We start from the raw sequence: 22,248 nt of genomic DNA on the forward strand, positions 1-22,248 counted from the left end.
CTTTACTGTGCCAGCTTAAAAGTGTGTAGACCTATCGTCCGTGGGACACATGTAAAGCTCTGGGTAGTCCTGCACTAACATGATCATGTTTTCCATATTTATCAGACTGAATATTTACAGGAGAAGGGAAAGATATCTGTCGGCTGTGATTGGTTTGTAACATTGGTTTGTAACATCCCGTCTGACTGCTGAGTGTGGCCTCTTCTTGTGTCTGTCCTTTCAAATTAAATTCCCACATGGTTGCGTCATATAGGATTGATTATTTTGACAAGGTGCAGCTCCTAATAAGGGTTTTATCATTTTTATGTGACTAAGCGACAAATGAAATCTTGCTGACTAATGACCTTTCTGGTCCACTAATGTTTGGTCGACTGTAAGGGGAGGAGCCCTAAATTTGAACACATAGAGCCAGCATATTGTCACATCTAACTGGATGAATTATGGGGTTCACCAAACCAGAGTTGGTGATTGATGGAACAGTGGAAAGATGAACCGAGATGGTTTTATAGATAGTTTTCTTTTAGTTACAGTTGATTAAGTCATGCTAAATTTAAGTTATCAAGTTATTCAAGTTATTTAGTACCAGATAAAACCTGCAGAAAATATATTTGAACAGTTAACTAAATAAATAAAATATGAAAAATCAACTCATGACTATTTAGTATTTTCAAACTCCTTACTATTGTATTGCAAAAAATGATGTTTACACAGTGCTTTAACACATCACATAGAAAAAAAATAGAAAAAAAAATCATTAAAAGAAATAAATAAGATATCAAAGGCAGATACTAAATATTAAATTAATTGTAGAAGTGAATGTTAAGAATTTAAAAAGATGGTCTTTATTTTGTAATGAGTTTCGTTGGTGCAGGTTTCTCCAAATCCCGCAGGAGCCGTGATGGAAAATTCATGATCAGTTTGAGTCTTGAAGTATCAGAAAGCTCTGCCAGAGGTTCTCAGGCTGGGATTAATAAGGCTTTTAAAACATTTACAATACAACCAAGGGCTCCACCTCCCTGAGCTTTTAAAGGCACTCGTGACTTTGTGTCATTAACACTTGATTACTGCGATCCTCTGTTCAGTCCATTTTCAGGCTGCTCGTTAACAGAAGTGCAAGCACAAATTGAACAACGCTCCATTTTCTGGCCTCCCTGCCCTGGCCACAAGTCAACTCTAGGATCTGTTTTAAAATTGTGCTGATCACATACAAAGCTCTGCCTGGTCCGGCCCAGGAGGATATTTCTGAACTGCTGATTCCTTTTAACTCTGTGAGATCCCACAGGTCCTCAGATACATTACTGCTGATGATCACAGATTAAATCAAACAGGGGATCATGCAAACTCTTTTTTCTGCATTTTCGAATCAAGTCAAATCAAATCAAGTTTTTTTGTAGCACATTTAAAAACAACGGCAGTTGACCCAAGTGCTATACACATTAAGAGAATGACACACACACACACACACACACACACACACACACACACACACACACACACACGTATATAGCAATATAACATGAACACAAATATAGAACAGAATAACACTGGGTAGAACAATTGCACATGTAAAAAAAAAAAAGATGTTGAAATACTAAAATATCAAAACCACTACAAACAACCCAAGGCCATTGAAAACATGTATGTCTTAAGATTTGTCTTAAAAGTGTCAGTGGAGGGGGAGGATTTGATTGAGAGTAGAAGATTATGCCAGAGCTTTTGAGCAGCTACTGCAAAGGCATGATCATCCTTACCCACCGGCCTCGATCGCAGGACAGTTAAAAGACATTGTTCTGAGGATCTAAGAGACTGGTAGTTGGAGTAGGGGCAGAGAAGTTCAGTAATATACTGGGGTTGTGGGCAAGAAACTATTTTTCTGCTGTGCAATCACATTTTTGAGGGGCCTGGGATGCTGGAAAACTCATGAAAAGTGGCACACACTTAAGAACTGGCAAAAATTGCAAAGTTCTGTAGTGACTGGTGCCCCAAAATGCACGGCAGGGTTGGGATAAAGTTCCTTTGATGTCCAAGATATTTGGTAAAAATCATTACTCTCATCTTTAAGAATGTATTAAAACTTTATGATTTTTTTTTTTTGTCTCCTGACAGGAGGTCAACCATTTTTGGTTTCGTGCATTAATATTCATTTTACGGACACATTTGAGGACTTTAAAATACACAAACACTACAACAACTACACAACAAACTTTACACCCATGTTCAATCTGATAATTATTTTAACCTGATCGTACAGTTGTTTTTGTTGCCTTTAATACACTTAAACTTGTTTTGGAAAATAATTCTACTATTCCTACAGGTTCCTTTATTGCGTTTACTCTTTTTATCATCGCCATCTCAAGAAATGTAAGAGTCTACAGCCATGCAGGAGGTTCTTACTTTATCTCAGTACATTCATGGCATTCAGACATTGCTGTACTTTGAGCTAAATGCAAATGTTGGCATGCTAACATGTTAACTATGACAATGCTAAGCAGGTGTAATGTTTACCGTGTTCACCATCTAGTTTAACATATCACGGGATTAGTGCGATACTTTAATTTCTAACTTTTGAAAATTAAATTTAAAAATAAAATAAAATAAAAATCTGATATAATATAAAATGAAATAATATAAAATTAATTAAATTAAATAGCAATATTCAGCACTATTTTTGATTCCCAGAGAAAAATTAAGTGAACTAAGTGAGCGAGTGCAGCTGCAGAAAATTAGCATTGAAAATTTCAAATATTCAAAACTGATATGTATCAATATCTTTGACAACACTACAGGGGATCACCAAACTCATCAGGGTTCATCATCTGGGAACCATAAATGTTGTACAAGATTTAGTGCCAGTCCAATCAGTAGATATTTTGATATTTCCTGGGAGAAATGAAAACTTTAACCTGATCATGGCGCTAGAGGAAAGGTCAGGGGATCACCAAAGCCAGCAGGCGTCAACCTCTGATGACCATGACAAAATTTCATGGCAATCTATGTAACAGTTGCGTAGATATTATAGTCTGAATCAAAGTGTTGAACAACTGGCTGACTGACATTGCCATCCTTAGAGCCATGCTGCTAGTGTCAATAAAAAGCTCTTTATAACTGATTAGAAAGGTGCCCTATAAACAAAGATTGATTAATTGTTTATTCACTTAGTGCCTGGGCTCCACCTATATAATTGATTAATCCACTCTGACTGTATGTGCAGTGTTTATTAATGCATTTGTATTCAGGGGTTGAGCTGTGAAGCTAATCTACCGTGGTGTGAACCTTATTACTTTTCTGCAAACCCTTAAAATTGCATATTCGTTTGCCCTGTCTAAATTACAGGATACCTCTTTCATATTCTGCCCTCAGTATGTTGTTATGTCCAAGAAGCTGACACTCTCTCCTCTCAGTCTGAGGCAGTGGGACAAAAACTACCACCGACCACATTCAACTTCGACCACATCCAGTGTATCCTCTACGCGTTGGGGGTCGGCATGTCCACCAAGGACCCAGACCATCTCAGGTGTGTAGGGAAAAAAAGGATTCACTTTACTTTGGTACTTAAATCTACCCATGCTTACCATCACAGGCCTGTGCAAGTGTGACTTTTCACTGTTAACGTTTTCATATAGGTTCCTGTATGAGCGTCATGAAAGCTTCAGCTGCATCCCCACCTTCGGGGTCATTCCCGCCCAGGCAGCCATGATGGGAGGCGGGCTCAGCTCAATACCTGGACTCGACATAGATTTCACACAGGTCAGAAAACACACACATAATGTCTAAAAAGTCTGTTTGTGTGTGTGACATTGTTGTGCATATGCATATTGTATCCATATGGTATATTTCACACAGCCCTGCACACATTAGTTGTGCTAATGAGGCTTTCAGGTATATTGTATATCACAGCTGTTCTAATGTTTTGTGTCAGGTATTGCATGGAGAGCAGTATCTGGAGCTTTACAAACCTTTGCCAACCTCAGGTATTTCATTCTTCTGCTGTTAAAGCACATGCAGTTTATTGCACATAAGAACTTAATGTAATTACAGTCGATTTTACATCATTAAAAGTACAATTAAAGCAATTTTAGAGCCTAAATGAGTCATTTTACCTGGATTTATGTTACTGTGTGTATGCCATGTAATGGGGAGTAGGTTGAGTTTAATAGATAATTAAGACTTGGGGCCATTTTACCTCTTAAGCCATGATTGATTTTTATCTGTGATTATATTTCATATAGCATGCCCATACTGAGAAAATGACTACATATGGTCCAGTCTGGCTCCAGTTTGTGCCTCTCATGTATTATCATGACATTCAAGTCACAGAGCCAAGCTTTTGTTGTTCTAAAAGATAATCCCTGATGATCAATTAAAAACCCAGAAGGTGGTTTAACAACACTCGCTGTTATTTTGAGGATATTTCAAGAAAGTATCTGCATATCGTCCACCGCATTATGAAAAAGATTTTAAACCTGTTTCCAAAATTGTGTTGTTTTATAATTCAAAGAAAGATAGAAGTCGGAAATGATATAACTTCTAGGGGTGTAACGATACATCGATCCACATCGATACATCAATTCATTGATTAACGATCCGATTATATCGATGCAAATTGAAAACATTGATCCATATCGTCATCTTAAAGATACACATTTATTTTGAAATTCACATAGTACGTCTGTGTCACCATTTCTGGGCAAGCGCGCCTTTGCTCAAACAACAAACAGAGCTCAGAAATAAAATGGTCAAATCATATTCTAGTTGTTTTTGTGAGTTGATGTAAATGATTGTGTTAGATGGGCATATGATGTCGCTTCATATCGATCACAGGCTCCTGAATCAAATCGAATCAAAATCATATCATGACAGACTTTGTGATATCGGCAAACATTGTATCATCATCCAAACAAATCAATATAATATTGTATCGTGATGAAGCTGGTGATTTACACCCCTAATAACTTCTGGCTTGACCTGTACACTAACTGAAATTTTTTTTTTTTATCAGTCGTATATTGTATCAGTCATAGGGATGTTCATAATGACTAACTGCCCTGACGTTTTAACAGAAGTATAAATTTGGACTAGATGACTAATTTAAGATTTAGAAAAAACTCAAAAACAGACAAATAGAGCACATTTTTTTCTATAAGGTTAATAAACGGGTTGGGAGAGAGTTACTGCCCCAAGTGAGGGTGCTCAAGTATCTCAGGGTCTTATTCGTGTGAGATGGATTGCCGCTACACCGGACCGTCATGGTGAGGAGGGAGTTGAGCTGGAAGGCAAAGCTTTCGATTTACTGGTCCATCTACATCCCAACCCTCACCTATGGTCACGAGCTCTGGGTAGTGACTGAAAGAATGAGGTCTTGGATACAAGCAGACAAAATGAGTTTCCTCAGAACGGTGGCTGGACTCAGCTTTAGAGATGGAGTAAGGAGCTCAGAGTAGAGCCGCTGCTCCTTCGCGTCGAAAGGGGTCAGTTTAGGTGGTTTGGCATCTGATTAGGATGCCTCCTGGATGCCTCCCGCTGGAGGTGTTCAGGGCACTTTGATACATCAGAAAACAGTGATAAATTACCGTCTTAATCTTAAGCTCAAATAGTTTGTGTTTGACTGAGAGTGCAAACCCCCAAAAATGTCCAGTTATCTGTAATGTAAGATGAGGAAGTATCCTCATATTGGAGAAGCTGAAGCATGAAATGTTTGGCATTTTGCTTAAAATTTGACCTCAGTGATTATCAAAATAGTTGATATAGTAAACGGACTAACTGTTTCAGCTGTAGAGCAGAAAAATCAAGTGTCAAGAGCCTGTGAGTTTTGTGAAAATAAAATAAAATAAATAAATAAATTTGTTGTTAACCTTGAGGAGATTTTTCAAATAGCTCTGTGACTTGAACATAATGATACATGTGCGCAGTCGTGTCATGAAATACGGAGCTGGTTTGGTAATATAAAGTACTTACAGGACTTAATCATGGTACTTTATTAAAGGAGAATCTAAATGGATAAAATACCTTTTCAGGCACTCTCACCTCTGAGGCCACCGTAGCAGACATTTTGGACAAAGGATCCGGAGCCCTCATCCTCTTGGATGGTGAGTTTCTTCCCCCTCCAGGGTGAATAACTTTTATCATATAGTGTATTTATTCCACATTCATTTGTTTTCACCACTTTAATGTGTCTTTTCCTGAAAGTTGCCTCTCAGGCTGAATTAATGAAAGTTAATTTTCAGTCTGTGTCTGCAGGGATTGAAATAATGGACCGAGAACGGATCATATTTTTGTTTGACAATTCCATAGAGACGGATGATATTAGAACCGCTCTGATCTATAATTAATCCGACTTAAAACAAATAACATGGGACCTGCGGTTCCCTGAGGATTCACACAGGGATGTAATTTCTTTATACACACTAAACCAGTCGGCCTCCGTTATCCTTCTCGAGTGAAAGTTATTTCTGGGTGAGACAACACGTCACAGCAACGTCCTGCAGATGCAGCTTTATTTGTATTTATACCTGGTTATATTTTGAAGTGACCTAATGAAATTAAGCGGCCAGTGTGTCGACAGCAGACTGGGTTTGATTCTTTGTGACAGCTGCTAATTGTCTCTTTGCAGTCGGCCTCCATGTGGCTGTTTCCTGCTGCTCTAATTTTACTGTAGATGTGCTGTGATGAGGAAATGTGGCTCTTCGCTGTGTGTATTGTTTCACACAAGCAATACTAACATAATGATGTCATCACTTTTGCCCCTTCTTAGTCAACGTCCACTGCACATTGTTGGGTTTGCATGCTGCAGAAATGTACTTTAGTTTCAGAACAAAATAAAAAGGCTGCCAGCCAGTTTACGAGATTACATAAACAGTCACCATCTCAAGACCAAGGTAACGTAACACTAATCGAGTTAAACACCAGAACCCTTCATGCAGCCAGGCAGGTCAGAGTCCCTGTGGAAGTGGAGTAATGACACTATGTCAAGAAATGTCCTCAAATTCTCTCCAGTCTGTTCTGTCTGGTTTGTTTGGATGCAGTCTTTATGCATGTATAATACACAACATATCCTTGAGCCAAAGCAGGGTGAAGTGGTAGACTTCCAGGTGAGGAGAATAAGTTTCTTAGCAACCATCGTTCCTAAATTCAGAGCAATCTGCATGTCATACAGCAGCTCAGAGGTCTGTGCAGAGCGACCAAAGACGGCAGGTCATGGTTGGGCTGAATGTCTCTGGAACAGGCTTTTGAGAGCCACTCAGAAATTGCTGTCAAAAAGTTATGTAATGTTGAGCAAAACCAGAAGAGATGTGCTTGTGATCCTTCAGCGGAACAGCACTTATGCATTTGGGAGACACTGATGGGAAGATGCAAGTCAGTTTTGTTTGGGAGTAATGTAGTTAATGCATCAGCTCGTACTGGATTAACCTGTAGTTTGAGTTCAGTTATAATTTACTTCACTAAAAATATAGAAGAGTCAGTGGTGGAACTTACCTACTCTAAATACATGAAGTACCGTATCATTTTGAGTGTTTCCTTTTGTACTCCTCAACATTTCTACTCAACTACATTTCAGAGACAATTATCGTGTTGTCACACACTTGTTCACATCCATGTGTGTCATCATAAATGTGCACAACATATAAACAAATCAGGGACCTGCTCACAAAACATGGGACATCCCCTGTAGGTGTTGAGACCATGAGGTGCAACAAGAGTAGGGTTGCAACGGTATGTGATTTTCACGGTACGATAACCGTCTAAGAAAGTTTCACAGGATCACAATATCACAGAATTTATATTATTATCAGTCAAAATGAGCCTTTAAGAAATGAAAAAAATAATGGTTATTGTTGGTTAAACAAACATTTTGTTGTTGTAATTGAAACTTGAAACCATTGTGTTGATGGAAGTATGTGTACAAAGTCTCCTCTTAGAAAATAACCAAAATAAAGGAAGGTGCATTTTTGTTTTCAATATCGCAGATCAGCAAATGTACACGGTAAGATAACTGTCAAATTTTTATCATGGTAGACCTTGAAACCCGTATATCGCTGCAACCCTAAGCACATGGGACCTTTGTTGCATCTCTTCCTAATTTCTCATCGTCTCTCAAATAGAGCCCTGTAAAATCTGTTTTAATTTTTTTTCCAGATTCTGTTTCATTCATTTTTTTTTATTCCATTTTAATTTTTCTTAGTTATGTGTTTTAACGATTCAAGCACATTTCGTCATCATTGAAGGGTTTTATTATGCGGTGGATAAATAACATTTCAACAATTCAGTGAGAGAATTTTCATTCATTCATTCATTCATCTTCTAACCGCTTCATCCTCTTGAGGGTCGCGGGGGGGCTGGAGCCTATCCCAGCTCCATCGGGCGAGAGGCAGGGTACACCCTGGACAGGTCGCCAGACTATCGCAGGGCTGACACATAGAGACAAACAACCATTCACGCTCACATTCACACCTATGGACAATTTAGAGTTATCAATTAACCTAGTCCCCAAATCTGCATGTCTTTGGACTGTGGGAGGAAGCCGGAGTGCCCGGAGAGAACCCACGCTGACACGGGGAGAACATGCAAACTCCGCACAGAAGGGCTCCCACGCCCGGGATCGAACCGGCAACCCTCTTGCTGTGAGGCGAGAGTGCTAACCACCACACCACCGTGCCGCCCGAGAGAATTTTCAAATTGTGATAAATATCTAAGATATTTTGATTTGATTTTTATTAAATCGAAGAAAGTGCTTCATTGCAGTAACATAAAAAATATGTGTTTGTAAAACAAAGTGCTTCACATCTGATCTTCATAGTGCTCTGCTCTAAATTTAGCTGCCAGGGTCCAACAGTAATGTTCCTTACTCAGTAATGTTATAATCAAATTAAATATAGTTTCATGTATATACATTACAGTGAACACCTTCATCGGCAACGAGCTGATTTGCTACAACCAGTTTTCAGTGTTTGTGGTCGGAGCTGGAGGGTTTGGAGGGAAGAGAACCTCTGAAAAAGCCAAAGTACGTATTTGGTGTTTGAGTCAGAAAATAAGACACTGGGAGTTATTGCTGCCTCATATTTGATTTGTTTTATTTCCTCCAGGCTGCCGTGCCCCCACCTAAACGGGCACCAGATGCTGTGGTGATTGATTCGACCACGAGAGACCAAGTGAGTGTGTCTGTGTGGGTTCAGCTGTGGAATAAATCAGCTGCATCGATGATGTGTGGGTGAAAATAGGACATATTGTTTTGTGCCTGTGAAATAACCTTAATGCTTTAGACAAAATGTGAAGTGTTGAACAAGGTTTTCAAACACCGAGTGTATGATGCAGCAGAAAATTAAAAAAAGAAAGGGAGGATTAAAAAAACGAAGTCCCTTGAGCAATTTAAATGACTGCAACTGTATCACTTCAAAGACATTCTTATTTTAGGTATCTCTTCTGTTGCCTTCATGATAATTTAATTTCATCCCACATTTGTGTATGAAAAGTTCAGGGGTTTATGAATTAGATATAGATCTAAACAATATGTGTCTCCCCTGCGGTTGCAGGCCGCCCTGTACCGTTTGAGCGGAGACTGGAACCCTCTTCATATAGACCCCAGCTTTGCCGCTATGGGAGGTGAGAGTCTGTGTGTGTTGTGTCCTGATGGGTTTTCCATCAGAAGTGTCTGAATTTATTTTGGTCAACTTAAGTCAAGTGATGTGTTTTGATCCCATTAATACTTTAAAGGTTCTGCATTTAGGTTTTAAAATACAGAACAGTAGTTTTTACTGCCAGTGGGTGAACAGGTTGTAACGTAACTTATAAACAGCTTCCTGTTTTGCTTATAGAGTGGTGCAGGGATGAGTGCTAAACCTGGAAATGAGTTAGCATTTTTGCACTCCTCGTTCCCTCATCTTGAAGTCATCAGATTTTTTGAATGGGATCTTGGTTAAATGCCTGAAATAAGGTCTGTGGTTAAAACAAGCTTAGACTTTCACACCCTGTGATGTGGCATAAAATATGTCAGTTAATAAGCCACCTGTGAATTAAAGCTTTTAGGGATCCTTGAGCAAGATACTGAACCTTGGCTGTTCCATCGGTGTGTGAATGTGTTAAAAAGTGAATTGCAGGTGGCACCTTGTATGGTAGCCTCGGCCTCCAGTGTCTGAATGGGTGAATGTGACTTGTAGAGAGTGGTTGGAAGACTAGAAAGGGGCTATACAAGTGCAGGTCCATTTACCATTTAAAAAGACAGTGGTTAAATAAGACTATGAAATGTCATCACGCCAAACATGGCTAAAGCCTTGTTGTGGTGGTAACGTTAAGTCATGCAACAGTGGTGTGTTTGTTTATAGCCTAATGTTGCTATAATGTTTGTTTGCTGAACAAAACTTGTAAGAATCATAAACATTGGTTTGCCACACAGCTTATTTATTTGTTTATTAATTAACAATCCAAATGAAAAATCCCACAGGCTTCTTTGATGAGGGAACCAGGGCGAAGCTAACTTCCATGTTGGCCCACAAAAAAACCATCATCCCTGCAGCACTCTATAACTATTCATTTGTATTAGCAGTGAAAGATGCAACTTATTTTTACAATTTTTCATACTACATACCTGTTTTAGAGGAAGTGAGCCAGTTCACTTTTGAATCCCTCCAAATCCTGCAATTCTCTCCATCTGTTGAATGTCTGAATAAGGTTGACCGTGCTCTTGGCTATCGGTGTCCCTCAGCCCTTCTTATCTTATTTTTAGTTGTAGTTGTAGTATCAGCCATAACCACTAAATTCTCCTTCTTCCTTTTAAACGGCCAATACACAACTCACTGCAAAAGTTTAGCTGAGAAAGTGTAAGGTAGGCTCTTAGGGTGTGCGTGCTGTAAATTGTTTCTGATTTTATGGGAAGTCAGACTTAAGGACAGGCGTTAAGATTAATGACACAGAAATAGCCAGTGTTCACACAGATGGTCTTGTTGGTTGATGTCATATAAAGGCATCAGCATTAAACTGAGACTCTTTCATAATTAAAAACTTCCTGTAGCTGCTTTCAACACACCATACTCAAAACTGCTCTTTGGCTTCAGGCTTCAAGGCTCCCATACTTCATGGCTTGTGCTCGTTCGGCTTTGCTGCGAGACATGTCCTCAAGCAGTTTGCCGACAACGACCCCTCCAGATTCAAGGCCATCAAGGTAAGCATTACCTGTGATTTAAACCCTGTCATTGACTTTATAAGTCACTGGGCCTCATGCAAGAACCACTTGTGTGAATGGGTTTATTTTTCAGTGGCACTTAGGAGTAATTCAAGAGAAGTGGCTGCATTAATTTGGGGACTTGTAAAACTGAAACCATGAGGCTTAAATGCTTGATGAATGTGGTTTATATGAAGTCTGGTCACATGTTATAAAAATGTCCTTTTCTCAGGTTCGCTTTGCAAAGCCAGTGATGCCAGGTCAGTCACTACAGACTGAGATGTGGAAGGAAGGCAACAGAATTCACATCCAGTGCAAAGTCAGTGTGGATCACAATCATCATCACAGATCTGTGGATAAATGAGTCAGACTTCTCTGGTCTTTTATGATGTGTCTGATCAGTGCTCTTCTCTTTCATCCAGGTGAAGGAGACCGAAGCCGTTGTGCTAGCTGGGGCCTACGTTGATTTACACGGCACATCAGAGGCTTCTCCAGAAACTGTCACCCAAGTATGTCATTCTGTAAATGCCTTATTCAAACAACAGTCTTTCTTTTCTCTTTAAAAATTCCCTCAGAGAGACCTGGAGCTCATTTCCCTGTAGTTCTGTAGATAATTCATACAAAATTAATTTGTACTTTTCAGATGTTACTGTTCCTTTCTTTCCTTCTTTTTGAAATTGTATTCATTTATTTTTAATATATTTTTTAATCGTTCTTTTTATATATGTGTGTATATTGACAAATCTGTGATGTGAAAACAGACATAAATAGTATTTCTGTTCTCCCTACCTGTGTGCAGGCGGGGGGCCTTCAGAGTGAGCTTGTGTTTGCAGAGATCGGCCGTCGTATCAAAGACGTGGGCTCAGAGTTGGTCAAGAAGGTGAATGCTGTGTTTGGCTGGGAGATCACCAATGACGGCAAGACGGCTGCACAGTGGAGTGAGTGCACTGAGTGTTATACAGATACATTGCCTTGTTGGGACAAGTATCAGTTGAACTCAGGTCTTTTTTGTCTGGGTATAATATAAAGTGAGGCAGTTTATGGTATGTCAGATTTAAGAGGATTTAATATTATGTTATTATATTACATTTTGATTTGCTAATACACTAAATGACTTTGTACAGACTTTTAAAAGGTCTGAAACCATCTCACATCTTAATACAAAATGTGGGTTTTTATTTAAGGACTAAAAGCTTTGCAACAACTGGGGATCTCTCAGGGTCACTGTTTAGCAAGACTACAGACAGATTTCTTTTGAGATTATTTCTGATCCTGCTCCTGATGATAAATATTACACAAATAATACACCCAAATATTGGGGGTGCACATAGCCGAGGACCTGACCTGGAGTCTGAACACCTCCCACATCATCAAAAGAGCCCAGCAAAGGATGTTTTACCTGAGGACCTGAGAAACAGGCGTCCACAGGAGCTTCTGATCGGCTTTTATCACTGCACAATTGAGAGCATAATAACAAACTGCTGTACTGTGTGGTGGTGGCACGGTGGTGAAGTGGTTCCAGGTTTGAACCCAGGGTGGGAGAGCCCCTATGTGCGGAGCTTGCATGTTCTCTCCGTGCTGTGTTTCTCCATGTACTCCAGCTTCCTCCCACAGTCCAAAGACATGCAAGTTAATTGGTGACTCTAAATTGCCCGTAGGTGTGAATATGAGCGTGAATGGTTGTCTGTGTCTATGTGTCAGCTCTGCTATAGTCCAGGGTGTACCCCGCCTCTTGCCCAGTGTCAGCTGGGATAGGCTCCAGCCCCCCAGCGGCTCCTAACAGGATAAGCGGTTACAGAAAATGAATGAATGAATGTATAGTGTGGTAGTCCGGCTGCACCACAGCTGGCCTGGAGCGGGTTGTCAAGACAGCTTTCCCCGACCAAACCTTTGTGACATCCACGCGGGCCGTCATCTCACATGGGCCACAAACTCACACCCTGGACGCCCCCTCTTCGCCACCCATCCCTCGGGCAGACTGAGAAACCCCTATCACACGCACAAACAGACTACAGAACAGCTTTTTCCCCAGAGCTGTGGACAGACTGCAGCAACTATAGACCCCCACCCCCACACATGGAATTGCCACCCCCCCACCCCCTGCCTCACACACCCAAGGTGGCGGTGCCATAATGGACTCTGTGCAATAACTGTTTTAAAAATGTAGATATGAATCTGTGTGTGTAGGTGACTGTGAGAATGATGAGCGAGTGTGTGTTGGTGCATGTGTAACAATTATAGGCTGCTGAATGGATTGCTCCAACAAAATGTCATTGTATAACATACAATGACAATAAGGGATCTATTCATCTATCTACCAAACTACCTAAGAAATATAATGACTTATATTATAGTGTCCCCAAAAACACACAGCTATAGACACAAAGATAAAAGGTGTCATATCTCGACAGTATTCTCATCAGTTCAGCATCAATGTTATCCATAAAAATGCATACAAACAATCCTACAATCCTAAGCAGCCACCATTGGATCTAATTCTACAAATATTAATATTAGTGTTGTGTAATCTTTGTCTGCAGCTGTGCAGGAACACCACGTTTAAACTGAATGAACAGACAGTCAACAAAAAAAGTTGTGCAGCCTTTGAACTGTTTTTTTACAGCCCTTAAAACTAGGACAACATCTGTGTTAAAGACAAAATAACGCCATGGACGAGTGAGTTGTAAAAACAAAGTCAAGCGACCGAGTCAAACACTTGTCAAACGTCTATGATTTATTCAATCTTCTACCTCTGCTTCTATTTTCCCCCCCAGCCATTGATCTGAAGAATGGCAGCGGCTCCTTGCACAAAGGCCCTTACAGCGGGAAGGCGGATGTGACCTTCACCGTGTCGGATGAAGACTTCATGGAGGTGGTGCAGGGGAAACTGAACCCTCAGAAGGTAACAAACAAGTAGTCAAATCTGTTTATCAAAGGGGTTATTTACATGCTGCGCTCCTCTGAGTGGCCTTGTGTGTAAATCCAGATTTATAGAGTAACAGTGAGCTCACACAGGAAGCATTTAAGATAAAGTTTAAAACAGATGCTTTCATTTTTCCTTTTTTAGTAGCCTCATATTTAACATCTTGTTTCCGACGTTAAAATCTCATCTTGTACATTTTAATTAAAGGCAAAGTGCCTTTGAAGAGCCCTTCAGTCTGTAATGACTTCTCTCTTGATCTCATCACGTCAGAAAAGAGCGAAATAAAATGATCTATCAAGCCGGGTTGAGAGAGCACTCAGCGCGGGTAATCAATCGACACTACTTGTTATGTCTGTAGCATCTCATCTGTCAGAGGGAGTGGCCATCACTGCACAGAATTTATGTTCTTCCCAGAGCGCTTGATATTGATCTGAGGCCAGTGTGTGTGTGTGAGTGTGTGCGCGCTCTGTACAAAGAGCGTCAACAGGCTGCTGTGCTGAAGGTCCCTCAGGCTCGGTCTTTCTCCATCCTCTCTGACGATGAAAGGAGCAGCTGGAGAAAGATAAGTTGCAGTTAAAAAGGATGCTGCTCACTGTCACCCAGGGTCATCATAACCGCCGTCCCATGATTGATTTTAGCCGAGGAAAGCGCCGCACGTCATCAACGGTTGAGATCACCCGATAAAGAGACTTTTGTGCTGCACCTCTCATCTCTGAACCTAATGAATATGAATATTATGTTATTGTTCTGCCGCCATAGCATCAACGGTCGCACGTTCCCTTTTGTCCCTGGTTGCTGCTTTTGCATTTGAGGTTGTTGTGTTCCCTGCAGGCGCCTTGGCCTCATTTTACTCCCTGTGTACTCGAAAAACAACTAACAGCCAGAAATCAGTAGACTTTGTGGCTTTCTCAAAGATGTATTTTTCTTTTTCTTTTTTTTTTTTTAGGCGTTTTTCTCCGGCAAGCTGAAGGTTAAAGGGAACATCATGCTGAGTCAGAAGCTGGAGGTCATCCTGAAGGACTACGCCAAGCTGTGAGCTCCTCAGCCAACCACTCAGATGACTCTTTCACCGATTGACCAGCCGACCAGCTCTCTCTGTCTGTCTTCTTTACTTCTCCTGATTCATGAATGTGTACAAACGCCTAAACAAATCAGCCAGTAAGATAAGGACTACTTCAGAGTGAATTCTCTCATATAAATTACCTCTAACTTCGGTATTAAAATGTACAAAGACTACCTGATCAAACATGAGGTCATCTTTATTTTATCACTTTGGCTACGTTGACATCACAGGGCTCAATTCTGATTTTTCCCAAGATCGATCTTTCTGCCTAGACTGCTTACATTCATGTTTGAAGTGACCCGTATCTGACATCAGTGTGAGCGGACGCTGCCCTGAAACGCCTCACATGCAGTCAATAACATCACACACCTCTTACTAACGTACACCGAGCGAGCGAGTGAACTCTGGCGGATGGAGTGTGAAAAAATGTTCAGATACACAACGAGCGACAAACAAGTTCAGGGAGCCGATGGGAGTTCTGAGCGAGCCAAAGCAACGACGGAGGTGTGCAAAGCTTTGCCAAAATAGAGCTAGGACGAGTGTTTTCTCAAACAGGCATCATGTAACTCAGCTTGTTGACTGACACACAGAGCAGATTAAAGCATCTTCATTGGGAAACACTGAAACAATCCCCTCTTGCTCATTCGCATCACGTCCTATATGTTGGAACAACAACAAAAAACATCACACTTGTGACCCATGCATTTAGGAAATAAAATAAATGGTTAAAGCTTCACCTCCCAAATGATTTGCTGCCGTCATCAGATGATGATTCATCTTATGTTGAGGATGCGGGTGAGAGGAAGGAGTCAAGGGGAGGACAGAGGTGGTGGGGCTGCAGAGTGGAGGGTTTCACAGAGGAGCAGTTCCTCCAAAACTTTAGGATCATCAATATTCTTCTGTCGTTTTGACACTGACACTGTATGGTGAGTGATCTGCGCCTGCAGTTAAATATGACGTGGAAAATCCATGGATGTATGGGTAAAACACTCACACAGCGGTCGCATGACCACTGATCAGATATGCATCCCACTTAGGAACAGGTATACAAGTGGCTGACATCTTACTGGAAAAAAAATCAAATCTGTGTGTCTACACTAATCAGTCATGAGAGGAAAAAAAATCAGATTTGAGCCACATTATCTTGTAATGTGAATGTAGCCTTTGACAACACGGAGGAGGAAACAGGATTTAAAAAATGTTTTAATAATAATAATTCACTGTCTTTTCAGCTGGTTAGAGCTTACTTGGTTGGTTCTGCCTGGTCCGTCCCTGCTAAATGTGCACTTAACCCACCTGCCTTTAAAAAACAGGAAATAATTAACAGTTTTCAGATTCAACGAGATATCAGGAGAAACAAGTGTCTACTACAGTGAGCCACATTTCATCCTAGTACTGGGTGAACGTACTGGATGGCATGAGAACAATTACAATTCAGTCATACTCCAGTCTGTTAAATCAGAAGCAGTTTTTTGTACCTGATACTGAAATCTCAAAATACTGTTATGAAATGTATAATAATGTTATAATAATGTAGAGTTTGCTAGCTATGAAAAATGATTTACACTTGATTTTTAATGCTAATTATGTGATTGTAAAGAAATTCAGTGTTTGCTCTTCTATGAAAATAAAGTAATTGAGACTAAAAGACTGATCGACTGATGAATTTAGAGAATCATCACCTGAATCTGCAGCTCTCCTCAGCTTTACAGAGCTTCTTTGCAAGTTTCAGCTCATCGTTTTGCTGACTGTTCCACAACTTTACTGTTTTAGTTCACAGCTTGTTTTTGATGCTTCAAGTGGCCGAAAATTCAATCTACACAAGTCATTAAATTAACATAAATTTTCCAGAAAAGGAGTTTGCACCCCTGACAATGGAGCAATAGTTTTATGAATAGCTTCCTGTTTGGTCTGTTTTTGTGCTTACTAGCTGAAGACAATGCTGTGTGTTCCTGTTTGTCCCGCTGATTGACAGTTTGCAGTGGCAGTGTGCAAAGAAATGTGCCAATAAAGGCAGTGAAGAAGTCAGTTAGCAAGTAGCTGTAGATGACACAGGATTTAAAAACCCAGTTTGCTCCCAGTGGCTGTTCCATTGGTGTGTGAGTGTGTTAAAAAAATTGAGTAGTAGGTGAAACCGTGTATGGTAGCTTCTTACACTCTTGTGTGAATGTGACTCGAAGTGTAAAGAGTGCTTTGAGTGGTTGGAAGACTTGACTTAATTTTTAATATCAGTGCAATTATAAGGAACTTTAATGGGTCTTTTTGCTCTTTAGTTAATGGAAAGTTAAGACTAGAAACAAATTAAATATGCTGCTTCAGTACTTGCCACTGTGGACAATATTTGTTGCAGTCATAGTTACAGTTGACCTGTATCCATTAAACAAGTGGCTTGATGGACACCTCCATTTTCAAAATTACAGCAAACCATCTTCTCTTGTTACATTTTTTTTTTTATTACATTGATACATTTTCTGTATATTTTACATTGATTTACACGACATCTTTATTATAAAATTAGAATTATCTGATTAAATTCACATTTGCAAGATTGAGGAGGGAGGAAAAAAAAAAGAAATGAGTCAGAGCTGAATGTGTTACTTGATTTAGCTGAGCGAGTTTGTTTCATGTGCTCGTGCACCCTGACACAAACTGATCTCTTCGTGTTGCGATTATCTGGGGGGGGGGAGCACTTACTTTGATAAAATATATTTTATTCTCCAGTTTCTGTAGGAGTACATATAGTTTGGCTTTGATAAAAAGTATTTTATTCTCCAGTTGCTGCAGAAATACACATGATTTTCCAACCACTTTGATTTGTGGGGAAAACAAAAATAGCAGTGTGGTTGTTGGAGCCCACGTCAGGAAATAATGAGAAGAAAAGAAAGAAAACGGTGAGCCCACAGTAAGAGGCAAACAAAGCAGGAAACAACAATACATCTACCTTTTGATCACTGTCTATAATCCTAAATATGAACATGTTTCATAAATATACTTGTATTTGTACAGAATGATATTCTTCATAAAGTGGCCTTTGTCATATCTAAGACTATGATTATGCAGTCATCATGAGAAGCCTAGTGTATGGATCTATGTATATACAGAACTGCAATAAATCTGCTTCATCTAAAAGGTTTTTTCCTCAGTTTGTCCTCCCTGAAATCAAAGCTCATGTACATTTTGTTTCCCTACAGCAGCACAACAAGGTTCTGTGGGTAGATAGCTTCATGGGTTATATTCCTTCAGACTAAACAGCTGCAGGACAGTTTGCATCAACCTCTTCCTTAATTATGTGGAAGATGATATTACACACCAACCTAGATTACATTTTCCAAGCATCAATTGAAGGCAATGTGCTGCATTTGGATGAGATATAAAGCAAGTAAATGATTAAAAATAAAGTTAATTCCTGTAAAAAAAAAAACAAAAAAACAGCAAGAAAAAGCAAGACTGCTAATAAAAAGAAGATTACCACAAGGCAAACAATATTCTGTCCAAGGCAGTTCTCAATCATGGTCCGTATGGAAGTTTGGAGTCAATGAAAGGGAAGTGCATTGTTACTGGAATAAAACATTTCCACAACAAAATCAATTAAAACTTGTTTCACTGCCCCGCCCCCTTTCCATTGTCAACAGCAAAGTTTCCTGCTACATCTTCTTAAGCTTAATATTTCAAGAGAAACTAAACTAGAAAAGGTATTAATCACGGTGTCCCATATCAACGAGGGCCTTGTTAAATTAAAGCTACTTTGTGCAACTCAGTATCAATAGTAATCAATATCCAGTACCGCAGTACTGTGCCAGCATGGTACGAGTAGTTTCAGAGATTAAGGACACTTAATAATAATTATAGTAATAATAATACCACTGGTTTAATCTAGGCCGGGATTAACAACATCGTATTATCTTATTACCAAAGGCTCGGGCTGCTTTAGCCTCCTATAGTTATATGCATCACACTACATATAATTTAGCTTCATGTTTATGTGCAAATAGAGTGAGACAAGTGGCGCATTCAGGTAGTCCACGGAAAACAAGAAAACACTGGGTAGTGGCACACATGTAAACTCAAGTCAAAAGTTTTCATTGAAGGAATATGTCTGCATTTTGGGAGGGAGTTGATGCTAGATGAGAAGTTCACACCATTCTCGTGTGTACCCAGCAAATATGAAGCAAGCAGCTGGTTAGCTTAGCTTAGCTTAGATTGGAAACAAGGAAACATGAGAGCAATGGTTCCAAAATTTTCCTCTTGACCCAGCACCTCTAAAATTTAGTAAATTGGTTTAATCCACACAAATATGACTCAATCTCTGAGCTAAAATGGCTATCTTAGCTTAAAGACCACCCCCAGTCTGCGTGCTAACCACCTGCTGGCTGTAGCCTTACATTAAGGGGAGACACATGAGAATGCTGTCAATTGTCTCATCTACTGTTTCCCAAAATGTCAAACTGTTGCCTTAAATTTAAGAGATATGACACGTTTATTATCTCCATCTTTAAAAAAATCAGTTTACTGTGTTCATTTCAAGTCAGGTGGGAAAAAGAGGCATCAGTCAACTAGCAAAAATCAAAATGTGAAATGATAATAGCGACAGAAAACTGACATCCTGTAATTCCTAAAGTGTGGTTCATTCATGACAAACACCTGATCGACTGATTTTCCTAACACCTTGGCTGGTTTCATGCCAAATTTCAATCTCCTAGGGGAAAATCTGTGGCCGCCAAAGGGCGGAGACACTGTTGTGGAGAGCGAGCTGTAGACTGAATCACCATGATGTCATGCTAAAACAAAACAGCTGACAATTGATTTCTATTGCGGAGCTATGTGAAATCGGCAAACGTGTTTATTTCTGTCGTCAATTTCAGAGATATCGTATCAAGATATATCTTTTAACACTGTGGTTCGACCTCTCTGATGTTTTTTCTGTGCTTATTTTATGCACTTTGTAGCTTTAGTAGTGTCTTTGATAAACCAAACAAACCTAAAACAAAACAAAAAAATCCCACCTTAAAAAATAAATATCTGTGTACAGCTGTATTTGGAATATTTTCTTTGCTTTACCTCACACCTTGAACCTATCAAGGCAGCAGACCAGCAACTCCTATGTTCGCTGAATTTAAATCACCATTTTGGTCAAAGGAGCCTGGTGGCTCTGAGATAACGGCCTCAGTTCCTCGTCTTAAAGAGCCGTCTGACAACAAGGTAAAGCCAGGAAAATATTTTAAATATAATGTCCACTCATACTGATACTGATTTTTTTTTTAGGTGGCTAAAAAGGAACCAACTGAGGCAGCGTTTGCTCAGCGCCGTTTGATTTTATGTACATGATGTGGGGGTTTTCCACCCAGAAGTTACTGTAAACAAACATTGTGATTCAGTCTACAGAGCTTCTGGCCGCAGCTAAAAATATACATGGAGCACCAGAATGCGCCGTGAATCCTTGAGACTAGATAAAATGTGCTTTGTACGATGTCCACTGGCCTTACTGCATTGTGCTGAGCGGGTTCAACAGTGCCGTGCAGTCTTGTGGTGACGTTCGAATCCCTAAAGGGATCGCTTACTGTCCCTCTATGATATATCGCAGACACAGTCTACTGTACTTTAACACCAGAACACTCGAGCAGTGATTCCACCAGCTTCCACTATCATGACTGCTTCACTAATATAAACTAATAGATATGGTGATACTGTATACGAAGAACAATGCTGCAGCTCTAGACTCTTCACAGCTCCTTCTACAGCTTCACTTTCTGTGCAAAAAAAGGCTCTTCACGTCAGTCCTTGCTGAGATGGCAGTTTGTTTAAGAGAATATGAAGCTGGGTTTCTGTCTCTCACTCCGTGACCTCGGTTGTTACCTTGTGCCCACTTCCTCTACAGGTCATAACACTGGTAGAGGCTTCTGTGGTTGGTCAGCTCGGGTTCATGTCCCACGCAAAAAGCAGCAGATGTGATCCTTTCACTCTTGGGCCACTGGATCAGACGACTCGCTGGATCTCACTCTGTGAAAGTCTGTAAATCCTATGATTATTCAACCTTTTGTCGTGAAAGTCATTCTTCATTTACACTGGTTGATAACACTTGGCGTCATTGTTCTATCACGGCATCGTTCCTCCGAAGTGAACCCACGACGGTCACTGTTCCTGTCACGTGTTCCCACAGCAGTAATGCTGGCAACTTCACATTTTTCAGTTAAACTGCTTCAACACCTTATTTTTATTTTCCGTATTTGTCTATATGATGAACTTGACATCGTTCTTGAGGTTGCCGTGGTTGTTGTTGTTGTTGTTGACCACACTGAAGCGGTTGGGGAGGATCCTCATCTTCATGGTTCCGTCGGCGCCACAGGAGAAGATGTGACTGGCCGGTCCCACCTCGATCTGCATGACACCCGTCCCGAGGTTCCTGAACAGCGACTGGCGAGCATGTTCGTTTGGGAAGGTGTAGAGCGGACACTGTGTGGCCAGGCTCCAGATCTGGGGAGTCCAGGAGAGGAGGGAACAGTTAGCACAGTGCAGCATATCAAAGAGTACGTCTGCTGATATTCTACATTTATGACAACAACTGATCCTACTAACAAGTAACTGACAAGTACTGTCTGCATAGCCAAATCTGAGAGCCTTTTTACACCAGGTATTAACATGCATTTTGGGTGATCAGATCACAAGTGGACTGATTTAAGGCCCCGATCACACAGAAAGCATTTTTGCTTTACGATGCACCTTGTGTTTCTGAACTCTCAGTGCCTGGTGTTTTTGCCAGAGCACTCTGAACTCCTCCAGTTGAAAACTCAGAGTGGAAAAGCCCCGCACAGCTTCTCCACTTTTTTACCAATATCCAATTGGATGATTTGAGAGGCAGGCTTTCTGTGGTGGTCAAGACAACAAGATTACAGCTGGTAAACAATGGAGGAGAAACTGGTGGTGCTCATCGTTCACAGGACCAATGGACTCGTTTTTAAATTGGGCCCAACGATAGACAGCAGGTTGTCAAACTGCCCCCAAGTCATCCTAAAATATGCCTTAAAAGGCCATCATTGAGGCGAAGCTCCTGGACCAGCTGGTGGTACTCCTAGTGAGCTACGCTCTCTTTAAGGGTCTCATGTACCCACACCG

The 22,248-nt window shown here is 40.4% G+C and overlaps 2 protein-coding genes across 6 annotated transcripts in view; one reads left to right on the plus strand and one right to left on the minus strand.

The window, feature by feature from the left end:
• hsd17b4 (hydroxysteroid (17-beta) dehydrogenase 4) overlaps positions 1-17,823 on the plus strand; it is a 49,209-nt gene extending 31,386 nt beyond the window's left edge. Inside the window, exons 13-25 of the mRNA XM_049579672.1 lie at positions 3,402-3,514; positions 3,624-3,747; positions 3,920-3,971; positions 6,015-6,086; positions 8,895-8,998; positions 9,081-9,146; positions 9,528-9,597; positions 11,046-11,152; positions 11,385-11,471; positions 11,575-11,661; positions 11,952-12,090; positions 13,927-14,054; positions 15,022-17,823. Coding sequence (XP_049435629.1) covers positions 3,402-3,514; positions 3,624-3,747; positions 3,920-3,971; positions 6,015-6,086; positions 8,895-8,998; positions 9,081-9,146; positions 9,528-9,597; positions 11,046-11,152; positions 11,385-11,471; positions 11,575-11,661; positions 11,952-12,090; positions 13,927-14,054; positions 15,022-15,111 — 1,239 coding nt within the window. The 3' untranslated portion in view covers positions 15,112-17,823. The remainder of the gene's footprint in view (positions 1-3,401; positions 3,515-3,623; positions 3,748-3,919; positions 3,972-6,014; positions 6,087-8,894; positions 8,999-9,080; positions 9,147-9,527; positions 9,598-11,045; positions 11,153-11,384; positions 11,472-11,574; positions 11,662-11,951; positions 12,091-13,926; positions 14,055-15,021) is intronic.
• A 725-nt stretch (positions 17,824-18,548) lies between these two features.
• Positions 18,549-22,248, minus strand: part of LOC125890842 (dmX-like protein 1) — a 75,788-nt gene continuing 72,088 nt past the window's right edge. For all 5 annotated transcript variants that reach the window (XM_049579669.1, XM_049579671.1, XM_049579668.1 and 2 more), the window contains one exon: positions 18,549-21,609. In XM_049579669.1, coding sequence (XP_049435626.1) covers positions 21,367-21,609 — 243 coding nt within the window. In that variant the 3' untranslated portion in view covers positions 18,549-21,366. The remainder of the gene's footprint in view (positions 21,610-22,248) is intronic.

Source organism: Epinephelus fuscoguttatus, linkage group LG6 (assembly GCF_011397635.1).
Source record: "Epinephelus fuscoguttatus linkage group LG6, E.fuscoguttatus.final_Chr_v1".
Classification (NCBI taxonomy): Eukaryota; Metazoa; Chordata; class Actinopteri; order Perciformes; family Serranidae; genus Epinephelus; species Epinephelus fuscoguttatus.